The 15,824-nt window shown below is 39.9% G+C and overlaps 1 protein-coding gene across 4 annotated transcripts in view; it reads right to left on the reverse strand.

The window, feature by feature from the left end:
• UBAC2 (UBA domain containing 2) overlaps positions 1–15,824 on the reverse strand; it is a 213,120-nt gene that overhangs the window by 170,065 nt on the left and 27,231 nt on the right. For all 4 annotated transcript variants that reach the window (XM_010593997.3, XM_010593996.3, XM_023553162.2 and 1 more), the window contains exons 2-4: positions 8,722–8,849; positions 3,185–3,304; positions 2,464–2,573 (exon numbers count right to left, since the gene is read on the reverse strand). In XM_010593997.3, the coding sequence (XP_010592299.1) occupies positions 2,464–2,573; positions 3,185–3,304; positions 8,722–8,849 (358 nt within the window). The remainder of the gene's footprint in view (positions 1–2,463; positions 2,574–3,184; positions 3,305–8,721; positions 8,850–15,824) is intronic.

Raw genomic sequence — 15,824 nt, forward strand, 5'->3', positions numbered from 1 at the left:
CTCACCCGGAGGAATAGAGGAAGAAGGAGTCAGGAAAAGGAGAAGGATACGAAATGTGTGGCTAATTGCCTCCATGAACAACTGCCTCCTTTCCCATGGATGGTGCCCATCTACCATTACTGAACATTATGATCAAAGATTCCATAGAAGAATCCTCATCAAAAGGGGGAAGATACAGACCAGAATTTCAAATGCTCATGGACTCCAGGCTTTTTGGAACCATGGAGGGTGGATGAACCCCTGAAACTACTGCCCTGAGATAATCTTTAAATCTTAAACCAAAAATATCCCCAGAAGTCATCTTAAAACTGAACTGCCTTGAGCATTATGCTCTTTTAAAAACTATCTAAAAACTATCTACATGGGATCAAACTGACAATGGTAACTCAAAAGATTAGCTAAGAACCTTAGGGGGGCAGTGAGCTTATGTAAATGAGGGAGGAACAACTCAGAAAAGAAGGGTGAGAATGGTTGCACAATTTAAAGAATGTAATTAATGTTACTAGATTGTACATGTAGAAACTGTTGAACTGGTGTATGTTCTGCTGTGTATATTCTCAACGACGACAACCAAATAAAAAAAATTCAGAGGGAAAAAAAGAGAGCATTAAATTGAAAGTGAATTGTAGGGAGTGCATATAAAGTTAGCATTGATAGGAAAGAAAAACACAACAAAATGTTATGTGAAAAACACTGCAAACTGTAAAGCACTCTGAAAAAAAAAAAAAAAGAGAGAGAAAGTAGTTTCCTCCCTACCCTGAGTTTTTGAAGCTTTGCTGCCATCAATAAAAGATATATTTACAAAATTCAAAGTTGATTTGTTGAAGAAAAGATTTATGTTCCGAGAAGTCTATATTTAAGAAGGCTTCAAAATTCTAAAAAAAAATCATACTGTAATGTTTTTAGTAACTTGAAAAAGGAAATCCTTTCTCATTCAAGTGACAACTGAATTAAATCATATTAAAGCTTTAACTCAAGTATTCAACTCTTGCTGCAAACAGATTTAAATAGGTAAATGCTTTCTCCCTTTAGAACAAGTCAATCTACTCCCACCAACTTCAAAATGGAATCAATCTTTTTTATGTAGCAGTTAACAGAATTCCATAAAGAAATAAATGAATACGGAGATTCTACTCTCCTTTAATACATCAGACACGGGGACAATGTAGACAAAAGAATTAAAAGCAATGTTACTATCCATCCCCCAAATTAATTCTAATACAAATACATAAGACCCACATATACACTCCCAAACTCAGTAGGCCTTATACAGAACGGCCAGAATCAGAAATGTTTCAGGAAAAACTGGTGATTTACCAGTGCGGCTGCTCTTCTGAACCAACATGAAATCATTCCTGGTAACCACACTATTTTCCTCAATACCATGACAGTCAACCTAAATTTCTCAGTATAATTATAAATAGAACCCCTGGAACTCAACAAAAACTGCATGATAATTATAACACAGAATTTTATCAGTCTCCATTCAAATATAAGTCAAGATCATATACTGTTAAAGCAGCTAAGGGCCAACACTCGTGCCAACTATGATTTGGTAAGTTCCATTAAGGGCGGTGATAACATCGTAAATACTAACAATGCAAGTCTGAAATCAGAATGCTAATTATATTTTTAAAATAGGGATCCAACATGAATTTGAATCAAGATATATAAAATCAACCAAGAGTTCCCAAAAACTATATTTAAAGTTAAAATAAGGCTATGGTACAGAGAATAGGATTGCTATGAGTCGGAACCGGCCTGACGGTACCTGATAATAATCTGTATCATCCATGTTTCATACTATCGCATCTCCTAAACATAGTCCTAGATTCTTCGTGCAGAAATGATTTAAGGCAATTTATATGGGCTAACAACTCTGCTCCTAGACACGTTATTTCACATCCACTGTGTTGTGTTCTCTTTCTCCCCCAAGGCGATCAACACGATATGACAACATATACATTCTGACTTAGGATGGCCACTGCAGGTTGGCTACAAAGATGTACCCTATATAACTGACTTTGTTTTACTTTTGGTGGTAATAGAGAAACAATATCATTTAAAAAAAAAATCTTTCTTGAGAAGTTTAAATTTATTACGTTTCCTAAACTAACCTAACTAAATTTTGTATTTTTGTGTTTAATTCACAAAATTACCAAGCCAAAAGCTCACTATAAAAACATATAAAATTAATGCTACCCTCAGGGCCACAATATGAAGTCCACTAAAAATTCTCTAAAATATGGATTTCAAATCTGGAAAAAGAAGAATTAAAGTAAAATTGATTCTGCATCAAGAACATAATAAAAATGTAAGCACAGACTGGATTTTTTTACACACGAAATCAATTTTACTATACCTAAAAGTTTAAAACATTCTTTTCTAGATTCTCATGGGCAACGACACTTCAGATGAGATTTAAATAGTTCTACGTCAAGCCCATCTTTAAGAGCTACTTACAACCCAGAAGGCAAATTACTGGCCGCCGTGATGCCAAACGCATGCTGCAGGGCTTCAACGAGGATAAAGTCAAACAATGCTGACAAAACCCAGGAACCCAGCAAAAAGGACTGAAAAATAAAACAGAGGAGAATTACAGAGATGAGACTCCAAAAATTAAAGTAACTTATTTATTTAGTTAGAACTAGCTCAGGTATACTAAAAAGGAAAAAAGTTTGTTTTTATTAGAACAAGCTTTTCAGAATGGGGGAGAAAAACTTACTGTTCGAATGCATGGAAAAAAGTTTGTTTTTATTAGAACAAGCTTTTCAGAATGGGGGAGAAAAACTTACTGTTCGAATGCATTAGTTTCCATAATTTCTAAGTATGTTGAAGAAATAACATTTACAGCACCATTTATTTTTCACAAGTAACACACAAAGCACTATGCAAAATAAGTGATTAAAGTTTTATTAAAATCAGTCCAATTTGAAATTTTTTTAACCACCGACACCCAATACTATTCTATTATTATTATCACTATTTTACTATAGTAACATTGTAAACTTTCTTTGGTTAACATCTACGCTCCAAATCTGATATGGCATCATGTAATTAAAAAGAATCATACATAATAACACCAGGTTTAACAAAATAAATCTATTCAAAAATAAGGAAAAAGAAAACCAAAACTGTTTCTTCCATAACCCAAACAGTGGAGGAAAAACACATAGGAACTTACCGCAAATTTTCTGCTGCCGAATCTTCTTTCAAATATCCTAAAATTATAAATAAGCAGACTACTGCAGAAAGTATCTTTCAAATCCACGCAGATTATTCTTCCACATATCAACCTCCAAATCTAAACAGGGATTAAAAAAGAATGATAAATAAAATTAGAAAATTGTTCAGGCTTCTTCCTGACCAAATTTATTATGTTTACTTCACACTGCTTGTTTTTCATATTCTAATTGTAAGTAAAATGTTGATGCAACACAAAAGGAAAACTGCATTTATGTTTCCCTAAGAAATCAGCTCAGCTCTCCCACATGGAAAATTCCTTCCTACACAGCACTAAGGCTACTTTAAAAACGTTCGCTTATTACAGTAACAAAATGTATTCTCACTATACAACGTAAAACTTCCTGTAAAACATTTTTAGGATGGTATCCATTACAAGATAAAAAAGAATTTTTTAATTAATTCATGAGCTGGAAAGAAAGGCTATGAAATATTCATTTTTATGCTACTGAATAAAATAAAGCTGTAACTGAAAATAATTTAGGCATTAACCCAAAAATATACATTTCTGAGCTTATGTTTAATGACCAACTTACTACATAGCAACTATGTGTAGGACAATTTATGGCAATTACTGCTAAATACGGGCCCTGGTGACATGGTGGTTAAGTGTCTAGCTGCTAACTAAAAGGTTGGGAGTTGTAATCCACCAGCCGCTCCTTGGAGACCCTATGGGGCACTTGTGCTCTGTCCTACAGAGTCGCTCTGAGTCAGAACTGACTTAAGGGCAATGGGATTGGTTTGGTTTTTATTGCTAAGTATTACTCGGTTAGAAATTTTAAAATAACTCAACTTTTAATTTATTTAAATCAACTTCTAGTCAGCTGAAAACCAGAAGTGAGCGTACAAAGAAGAATGAACTACTGAAAGGCCTATTTTGAATCTTCCTAAATACTTTTAAGGGTTTTAAAGACAATCCCAATAACAATTGCAGAATATTTTGATCTTATTTTCTCCTCACAATTGCAATGAATGGGCAAAACAAATATTAATCCTATTTAAGTTAAGAAAAAGGAGCACAGAGCAAGTGTTTTAATTGTCTAAGGTCACACAACCCACACTCTTGTCAAGACAAGTAAAAGCAAGAACACACATGAGAAAACTGACTCCAAACTGTGAAGATATTTCACATCCGTGTCTACTCCAAGCAAGGGATCAGCCAGTCTTTGTCGTCAGCGCTCTCCAGAATATGAGGGCACTGGACTAGCTCAGGCATGGCCACCAGATTTCATTTCATCTTCCAATCTAGCTAAAGTGAGGTAGCTGCCTGCAACTCTGTGCTGGGGAAGTCTGTGCGCTGGGCAAGAAGTCTGTGCGCTGGGCAAGAAGTCTGTTCACTGGGCAAGAAGTCTGTGCTTGGGAGGAAGTCTGTGTGCTGGGGAAGAAGTCTGTGTGCTGGAGAAGAACTCTGTGCTGGGGGAGAAGTCTGTGCTGGGGCCATGGCTGGGTTTGAAGAGAAACAGCACCATGATCGGTCAGCAATGACTGTCATGAGCACACACGGGTCACACGGTTGCCATCTCCAAACTAAACAACCTTTCTCCCTCAGAAATTCTGTGATTCTGCAGCAGAATCACACTGAAGCTGTAGGCCAGCATATACTACAATAAGCATTAGCAAATGAGACGGTATACGTGAGTGCCTTATAAACTGTCCAGTACTTTACAAATGCAAGATGCAATGACTGTCATCTTTGTAGAACAGCAGATTCAGAAATAAAGACAGCTCCAAGTCCTTTATGGCTACATGGAATACACTACATCACTACATGTAATACTCCACATCGCTACATGTAATACTCTACATGGCTACATGGAATATACTACATCACTACATGTAACACATCACATCACAACATGTAATACACTACATCACTACAGGTAATACTCCACATCACCACATGCAATACTCTATGTGGCTACATGTAATATACTACATCACTGTGTAATGCCCATCACTACATGTTAATACTCCACACATCACTACATGTAATACACTACATCGCTACATGTAATACACTACATCGCTACATGTAATACTCTACACATCACTACATGTAACACTCTACATCACTACATGTAACACTCTACATCACTACATGTAATACTCTACACATCACTACATGTAACACTCTACATCACTACATGTAATACTCTACACATCACTACATGTAATACTCTATATCACTACATGTAATACTCTACATCGCTACACATAATACACTACACCACTACATGTAATACATCGCATCACTACATGTAATACTCTACACATCACTACATGTAATACTCTACATCACTACATATAGTACTCCACATCACTACATGTAATACTCTACTTGGCTACATGTAATATACTACATCACTACATGCAATGCTCATCACTACATGTAATACATCGCATCACTACACGTAATACACTACATCACTACATGTAATACTCTACACATCACTACATGTAATACTCTATATCACTACATGTAATACTCTACATCGCTACACATAATACACTACACCACTACATGTAATATATCGCATCACTACATGTAATACTCTACACATCACTACATGTAATACTCTACATCACTACATATAGTACTCCACATCACTACATGTAATACTCTACTTGGCTACATGTAATATACTACATCACTACATGCAATGCTCATCGCTACATGTAATACATCGCATCACTACACGTAATACACTACATCACTACATATAATACTTTACACATCACTACATGTATTATACTACTTCACTACATATGGTACTCCACATCACTACATGTAATACTCTATGTGGCTACATGTAATATACATCACTACGTGTAATGCTCATCGCTACATGTAATACATTGCATCACTACACGTAATACACTACATCACTACATGTAATACTCTACACATCACTACATGTAATATACTACTTCACTACATATAGTACTCCACATCACTACATGTAATACTCTATGTGGCTACATGTAATACACTACATCACTAAGTGTAATGCTCATCGCTACATGTAATACATTGCATCACTACACGTAATACACTACATCACTACATGTAATACTGCATATCACTACATGTAATACTCTACATCGCTACATGTAATATACTATATCACTACATGTAATACATCACATCACTGCACATAACACACTACATCACTACATGTAATACTCTACACTTCACTACATGTGATACACCACATCACTACACGTGATACACATCACTACATGTGATACACCACATCACTACATGTAATGCACTACATCACTACATGTAATGCACATCACTACACGTCATGCACATCACATGTCACGCACATCACTACATGTAATACATAATGCTACATGCAATACACCACATCACTACATGTAATATAAAATACCACACCACATTTAATGTCCATCACTACCCATAATGCACCACGTCACTCCGCGTAATGCACCACGTCACTCCGCGTAACGCACCACGTGACTACACGTAACGCACCACGTGACTACACGTAACACACCACGTCACTACACATACACGCACCACATGACTACACGTCAGGCACCACGTCACTACACGCAGTGGTTCTACTCTGCACACATGGGGTTGCTGAGTCCATCAACTAGATGCCAACTAATAATGACGGCAACTCTTTTATGAAGATGACTGTTCCCTGTAAAGACGGTTTACTGCTCTGCACACAAAAAGCAGTGGTTCTGGATTTCAGCCAACGAAACCCTCAGGGCAGCATCTCTGCCCCACGTGATTAAACCCTGGAGATTTACCAACGTGCCCTGTCGACCCATCCAATCCGCTCGTATGTTATTCGCAGACCGCGGCTCCCACGCAGCATTCCGAAGGGTCTGAAGTTCATGTTGCTTCCTGAAGTAAAATGCCCTTCTCTCTTCCTACTGCTAACTAACAGTCGTCCCTTCTCTCAGACCAAAGGGAAAACTCACATCCGTACGGCGCCCCGGAGCTTTCCCACCCTGTACTGGCCCCTACTGCATGTATCGGCCCTTGAAGGTGTAACGTACACTGGTCCTACAGTATCACGCTCTCACAACTGTGCGTTTACGTTTTCCAGACCAGCATCTGCATTTCTCACCTCTTGCAGCCTCTCTTACAGATGCGCACAGAGAACCACTTAGGAGGTCCGTCACATTCCTAGGGGAAAGAGTAGTCCCTCTCCATCTAGGAGGGTCGTCCTCCTTGACCAGCGTAGCACCTCCAAAGCACAGACGCCCACAGAGTGGTGCAGATGGGGACACTTGCCTGCTTAGCCAGATGAGCCAAATTAACCCCAGCGGCCGTCCTCCAGGCTGGCCATACTCTACAATCTCCTGGCCATCTTTTTAAAAAGTGTGACAATGCTCAGGCACCACCACCTGACTCTCTGATTCAGCGGGTGGGGGGTGAGGTTCTGCCATTAATTCTTATTTTTTTAAAGTTCCCCCCCGCAAAAAAATCAAAACCAAACCCAGTGCCGTTGAGTCAATTCCAACTCATAGCGACCCTATAGGACAGAGTAGAACTTGCCCCATAGAGTCTCCAAGGAGCACCTGGTGGATTCGAACTGCCGCCCCTTTGGTCAGCAGCCATAGCACTTAACCACTACGCCACCAGGATTTCCACAGAGTTTCCCCAGATGACTTTAATGTGTATCAAGGGTTGCGAACCATTGGACTGTAGCAACTAAAACAATACAGGAGCAATACTATGTTCCGATAGAAAGCAAGAGTGTGGATAAATAACTAAAAGAACTTCACAGGGACTTGGTAAAGCCAATTCAAGCAATGGTTATTAATTACATCACTACAAAGAAAAGGTGTCGAAGTTTAAGACATGGATTCTGATGTTTCAAAGGGTTAATCAAGTACTTAGCAAAACAGGCTGACAGGTTATACGCCAGAATTTGCCCTAACGCTTCAGTTCAGACAAGAACCCCAGCAGTGGCCTTTTCAATGAGAACACTCTATAAATCTTGAAAGCCATAGTTCCATTCTTCCCAGTAACAAAAAGGCAAGAAAAATTCCCTGCTTGGTTTAACCACCAATATAACAGCAATCATAGATTCATAATCTGTTAGAGCTGAAAGAGCTTAGGTCATCTAATCAAATATTCAAACAGACATGCTCCAGAAATATTAACTATGCATATTAATTCTAAAAAAAGGCAATTTAACATTGTTTTAATTGCTTTGAACTTATAAATTGCATTGTCATGAGTATAAAGTAAAACTAAAAAATGATGTGCCCAGTAAAAGGGAATACTACAATTGCTTCATTATAATTTGGCTTACTGAAATTATGAACAAATACAACTAGAAAATTTCCCTGCTAATGAAATATTAACAATAAATAGTATTTCTTAAAAGCTTAGGGGCTTTGAGTGACTAATAGTAGCAGAAGAAAAGCAGCAAGGGGAAAAAAATGTCTGCCTTTTCTCCTCCCAAGAGGCCAGGGAAACAAGCTCACCTGGAAGTCGTTCTTTACTGCTTGGAGGTCATACAGGAAGAACTTCTGACAGTGCGGCAGGAGAAGGGCCAGGGAAAGGGACAGGGCACTGGGCACCAACAGGAGACTCTTGGACAGAGGTGCCTTGTCTGGAGGGAAAAAGAAAACCACTTTCAGTATGGCTGTTCCTAGGATTTAGAAAACCACATGGCTGAAAACCAAAAGAATACACTTCATTTGAATGAGAGTGAAGACCAAGTCTAGAAACTCTGAAATTTAGTTCTTATTAACATTAATTTTTAACACATCAACCTGAAAGGGTAAATAAATGACCAATAATGAACGCTGGAAAACCAGTGGAATTCACTGGTGAGAGCTGCATTGTCTGTAGGTTCTTAAATGAGTCTGAAGCAAGAAGCCAGCCAAATGGTTACCGAAGCATAAAGAAAAAGACAGAGGTGCGTATTTTCTATCAAATCCATCAGTTAGTTCAGAGCATGGATGAGGTTCATATACTTATTAAACAAAAATTAAGACAGGCTGAAAGTGTTTAGAGTGCTAAACGCAGTGGCCCGCTGAGAATTCCTACCACGGGCACCGGTACACTTGGAGCCTGTGTCATTTTTATGTTTGAGAGCCTGACATGACTTCTGTGACCTGTACCAAAGCAACTACACTCCTCTTGCCCCTAGATCTTATCATTTACAGGTAAAAAAAAAAAAAAAAAAAAAATTTTTTTTTTTTTTTTTTATGATATAAATGGAAACTCTGGTGGCATTGTGGTTAAGTGCTACAGCTGCTAACTAAACGTCTGCAGTTCAAATCCACCAGGTGCTCCTTGGAAAACTCAATGGGGCAGTTCTGCTGAGTCCGAATCAACTCAATGGCAATGGGTTTTTTTTTTTTTTGGCTCATGATATAAATACACTATCAAAGATATTTTATAAACATTATAAGCTCCCATCTCTACTCTCTGATATGAGAGAAAGGAAGTGAATTATGTTTTAAGTCCTTAATTTTTTTCTGAGAGACAATGCCAGCTTATCCCAACAGAGAAACATCTCCCCCTAATACATCACTTAATGAAAACGTACACTCATGAGAGACACGCAGGTAGCCCTGCTCTCCCTCCTGCTCTTCCTTTAGTTCCCCTTTTATATTTTCATGCCTTCCTTTCCCAGATACGCTGAAACACCAGCAGCGAGCTGATTCATGGGCCAGGATGCGGGCAGAGAGAGAACTGCCCCGTAGGGTTTCCGAGCCTGTAAATCTTTACGGAAGCGGACTGCCACATCTTTCTCCCGAGGAGCTGCTGGTGGGTTAGAAGCATAGGCTTTTTGGTTAGCAGCTGAGTGCTTTAACCACTGCGCCACCAGGGCTTCTTGCTCAAAAAACAGTGAATCTAAATCTAGGAAAACCACTGGAATAATATTTTCCTCGGCAATAACTTCTCTACATAATAAGCTTGTAATCCCTGGGTGGCACAAACAGTAAATGTGCTCAGCTGCTAACTGGAGGTTGGAGGTTCAAGTCCGCCCAGAGGCACGTCAGAGGAAAGGCGTGGCAATCTACTTCCAAAAAATCAGCCACTGAAAACTCTGTAGAGTATATTCTACTCTGTCACCCACGGGGTCCCCACAAGTCGGAGCTGACCCATCAACAACTGGTTTGGTCTGGAATACCCACAGCATCGAAACACTGGTGGTGAGGACCCAAGTGGTACAAACGAGTTTGCTTATAAAAGCACAGCTTTCCATAAAAGGATGGAACATTTAACCCCTGTGGAAAAGCTAAAACACTATATTTTTCTTTCTTTACATTACTGTTTTCTTCCACCTTTTTATTATGAAAATTTTTCAACTTAGAGAAAACTGTTTTTAACTTTTACAGATAATCCCGCCTGAATCAGTAACTACATGGGGGCTTTACAAATGTGATTTTTCTAATTCTGTCATTACTTCTATATTTACTAGCATTATTCATACAAAGAAGTTCTTTTTTTCTTTCATCTTTTATCTGGGTATCACTGTGCTTACGGATTTTTGCATATTCAATGTGCTACAATCAGTTATATATATACATATTTTTAATGTTCAAACTGTCCCATTGGCCTGGTTCTCACCACCTGCACACTCTGGGCCTACCTGCTTTAGCTTTACCTCCCACTGCTCTGTTCCAAGAACCCCTGGCTGCAATCAAACTGTTCATCTCATTACCTTCCCCCCCGCCCATTTCATGCTTCTGGGGAAAAAAAAATTCGCAGGTTTAAAACCCCCAAACCTCATCAATTCCCTCCCAGCAGATGCTCCCTTATCTAATACTTAAAATGCAGCCTTCAAATTAGAGCTCGAGTTCTCCTTTTCACCTTCAGCCACAGTCAACCAGTATAGCCTAAAAGGCCTTACTCTGCACCGTTTGCATACACTACTTTGAATAGTCAGGGGTTTACGTATGTTTTGCCTTCCCAACTACATCAAAAATTCCTGGAGGGCAGCCCACGTGCCTATATGCTCTATACGTGCCACAAGGCCTAGCAGCTTCCACGTGTGAAATGTTCAGATAGTCAAAAGGCAAGACCACAGAAAAGTATCCATGATGGCAATATTCTCAGACTGTAGAAAGTACGCTTTAATCTTATTCATGAGAAATCCCCCGGGGGTGAATTTTATCAGTTACAGTTGGTCTTGTGGTTATTGCTTAAGTATATAAAAATAGCCAAATTGTTTCCTCTCCGGTAACGTTTTGAAAACATCTAAATTAGAACCATGAGTAACATGGCTGCATACTATCTTCACGGCCAAGAGATAACCAAGGCTTTATGGAATCTAAAAGCTAATAGAGGTCCCCACCTCTCAGATAAGGGAGCTTCCCATTGCTTAGTACCTGAAAAGAATTATAAAATAGCTTGAATTATAAGACACCTTTACAGAATTATAAGATAGCTTGACAATCCTAAATTCTTTCTTGAGCAATTTAAGCCTCAGATTGCTTCATTTGTAAAATGGGGATAACAGCACAGACCTCAAAGTGTCATGAGAAGTAGATCATACAGGGAAGACTGCTGCCGCCACCGCCACCATCACAACACCCCAGGGGAGCGAGCCTCCTTCATGAAAAGCAAGCCCCTTTATTATCTTGACAGGGCCCAAGATGCAGCAGAAATGAACCAAACTATCCTTCGCATCAATACTTATACTTACTCCAAGGCTGACCTAGGTGCAGCCACGATAATATTTCTTCTTCAACAAGGGTTTACACCTGTCCTTGCAAAACGGGTCAGATTATTCCTGCCCCTTCCTCACCTGCTGCTGAGCGACTCAATGTTACTGAAGAAAAGCACACACATGAGCTTCAAAGATTTCACTGTATGTGTATTCATGGTCTCAAATCTCAAACTGACAGTCAACACTGACCAACAATTGTACTGCCTTTCTCTAATTAATGAGTATGCTTTCCAATTTTTCATTTTATACCATCTCCATTTCTTTCCTCAAACCTCCCTGCTTCACACTCCTAACTTCACATCACCAAATGAATAAATTAATGACTTGCCTTGGTATTTTCAATCATCCTATCAAAGTTAGAACCCTGGTAGCACAGTGGTAAAGCAGCTGGCTGCTAACCAAAGATTGGCAGTTCAAATCCACCAGCAGCTCCTTGGAAATCCCATGGGGCAGTTCTATACTGTCCTACAGGGTCGCTATCAGTCAGAATCAACTTGACGGCAAAGGGTTTGGCTAGGAGCTCAGCTGCTAACCAAGGTCAGCAGTTCGAATCCACTAGCCACTCCTTGGAAACACTATGGGGCAGTTCTACTCTGTCCTATAGGGTTGCTATGAGTCCAAATCGACTTTATGGCACACGACAACAACTACGTATACCATGCATTATTCTAGGCACTACAGTACAGCAATGAATGACAAAGTTCCTACCCTCATAGTGCTTACACTCTAGTCAGAGAAGAAAAGAAAACTTAAGCAAACATGGTAAATATATATTATGTCAGACAGAAATAAACACTACGGAGAAAAATGAAGCAGTGTAAAGCACGTGGCAGTGTGATCCACCAATTACATCCTGGTCTCTTTCCAGACACATGGAGGGACTGCCCTCCACCCTCTTCCGCCTGAACTGAAGTTAGACATGGCAGCGTGATTCGCTTTGGCCAAGGAAGAGTCATACTCATCACTTCCAGGCAGATACTCCAGAGCCAGTCAACCATCCGACTTCTTTCCCTCTGCCAAGGCTCAAGATGACGGCTGCCCTATCAGATGATTCTGGAACTGAAGACAACGCAGAATGGATTCTGCAGCTGACTTGCAATGGAGGTGTAACATCAACACCTTGTGGTCTTAGGACCCTGAGACTTTGGAGCTGTCTGTTACTGTAGCATATCCGACTCCAGCATACCTGGGAGAGATCGCGGGTTTGGTTCCAGCCACCTCAATAAAGCAGTTACTGCAATAAAGCCAATCACAAGTAGTTTTTGGTTTCCCAGTGCTTACAGAAGTTATGTTTACACTATACTGTCGTCTACTAAGAGTGCAATAGCATTATGTCTAAAAAAAAAATACACATACCGTAATTTAAAAATGTTTTATTCTTAAAAAATGCTAACCATCATCTGAGCCTTCAGCAAGTCCTACCATTTTTGGTGGTAGAGAGTCTTGCCTTGCTGTTGATGGCTGCTGACTGGCAGGCTGGTGGATGCTGAAGGCTGTGGGAATTTCTTAAGGTAAGACAAGGATGAAGTTTGCCACAACAATCGACTCTTCCTTTCACAAAAGATCTCTCTGTTGCACTTGATCTTCGCTCTGGACTAGCTTTGGCTTAAGGGCATGTTCTGGCTGGTCTGATCTTCTTTCAGACCACTAAAACTTTCTCCACGTCAGCAATAAAGCTGTTTTGCTTTCTTATCATTCATGTGTTCACTTGAGTAGCATTTTCAATTTGCTTCAAGAACTTTTCCTTTGCATTCACTACTTGGCTAACTGTTTGGTGCAAGAGGCCTAGCTTTTGGCCTATCTAGGCTTTCAACACACCTTCCTCACTAAGCTTAATCATTTCTAGCTTTTGATTTAAAGTGAGACTTGCGACTCTTTCTTTCACCTGAACACTTAGACGCCACTGTAGGGTTATTAATTGGCCTAATTTCAATATTATTGTGTCTCAGGGATTGGGGAGGCCTGAAGAGAGGGAGAGAGACAGGAGAAGAGCCAGTCGGTGGAGCAGTCAGAACACACACATTTGCCGATTAAGTTTGCCATCTTATATGGGTACGGGTTGTGGCACCCCAGAACAATTACAATAGTAACATCAAAGATCACTGATCACAAATCACCATGACAGATATAATAATAATGATAAAAAGTTTGAAATACTGCGAGAATTACCAAAATATGACACACAGACATGAAGTGAGCACACGCTGTTGGAAAGACGGTGCTGACAGGCTTGCTCGACACAGGGTTGACACAAACATTCAATCTGTAAAGAACTGGAGGATCTGCGAAGCGTAACAAAGCGAAGTGCGATAAAACAAGGTGTGCCTGTGTAACACAGTGTCTGCACAACACCCCAACCACATAGCGTCCTGTTTCACAGGATGCATTGGGACGTTAAGCGACACGTCTGTACTAATAATGACAGTATTCAACATTTATTGAGCACACGCCAAGTGCAAGGTCCTCTGCAGTGCACTTTATGTGTACCACCTGGCTCCTGATAATCGCTCCCACCTTAGGGCCTTTACACCTGTGACTCCATCTACCCAGCATGCTCTGCTCATGCCCCGCTTATTCTCATCATCCAGTCCTCATTTCCTCTCCTCAGAGCGCCCTTTCTCATGACTCTATGCCTCTCTAGCACATCACTCTGTTTTATTTGTTTATTTCAAACCATTTTTCACCATTTGGAATGCTCCTCATTTGTTTATGTGTCTGTCTGTCTTCCCCATCAGAATGTAAACCTGTGAAGGCAGGATCCTTGTTTGTCTTGCTTACTGCTGTATTCCCACGTCTAGAACAGCCCCTGGCACATGGCAGAGTTTCAAAAAATACTTGGTGAATGAATAAATTATGTCGTTTAAATCCTCAAAACAACTCTATAAGGTAGATACTACCCTCCCCAAATTTATACACATGAGAAAGCTGCAACTCAGAGGGTAAGTTACCAGTCCATGATCATAAAACATCTTAGCCTGAAAGTAAAGGATACGACGAAGGCCTGGACGCAGGTAGTTTATTTTGGAATGCGATCTCAGGGAGCAAGAGTGAGGGACACAGCGAAGGAAATAGGGAAGGAACCTCAATACAAGGATATGTTATCAAATCAGCCACAGCTGTGAGTGACAGAGGTGACTCAGAACTACCCTCCAGAGAAGAAATAGGAAAGTGTTTTCATCTATCATCTTCCATCCCTCAACAGTCAGTCTGGAGTGGCCAGAGAAAAAAGCCCCATGAGACGAAGAGAGAAATAACCTTAACCAAACCGGACCAGCTTACACCAAACCCAGGCTCTGTGGAAGCAGATGGGGAAAGGCATGAAGCCGAGCAAACTGCAATGACTCAGGAGAAGAGGTGTCAGATATAACAGCTAGTGAGTGGCAGAACTAGGACCCAAACCCTGACTACGCTGGCTGACTACGAAGCCTGCACTCCAGCACTAGCGAAATTGCTTCCTAAGCTCCGCTGCCATACAGCTCCACAGTCCAAAGGAATTTTCCCCTCCATGGTCGATTTTAAGTGAAAAACATACATAGTCACAAACAGCAACAACGGAAATCAGCATGCTCCTCTGTGTGACAAAAGTAAATGCAATGGTGGTTGGAAATAAAAAGACTGCAATCTGGGGACAGTGCAACACATGGTGGATACTTACTAAATACTGAATTTATCAAAAAGTTTTAAAATCTACTTCTAGGCATTTAGTCCAATGTAATTATCATAGATGTGCACAAAGATGTTCATCACAGCATTGTTTATATAACAACAAAAAAAAGGGCATGAATGTTCCATAGGAAAATAGGTCAGTTACATTCTATCCATAAAACGGAATAATATTCAACATTAAAAACTAGGTTGTAGAAAAAATATTTTATGCCATGGAAAATATAATGAGTGCTA

This window comes from Loxodonta africana, chromosome 23 (assembly GCF_030014295.1).
Source record: "Loxodonta africana isolate mLoxAfr1 chromosome 23, mLoxAfr1.hap2, whole genome shotgun sequence".
NCBI lineage: Eukaryota > Metazoa > Chordata > Mammalia > Proboscidea > Elephantidae > Loxodonta > Loxodonta africana.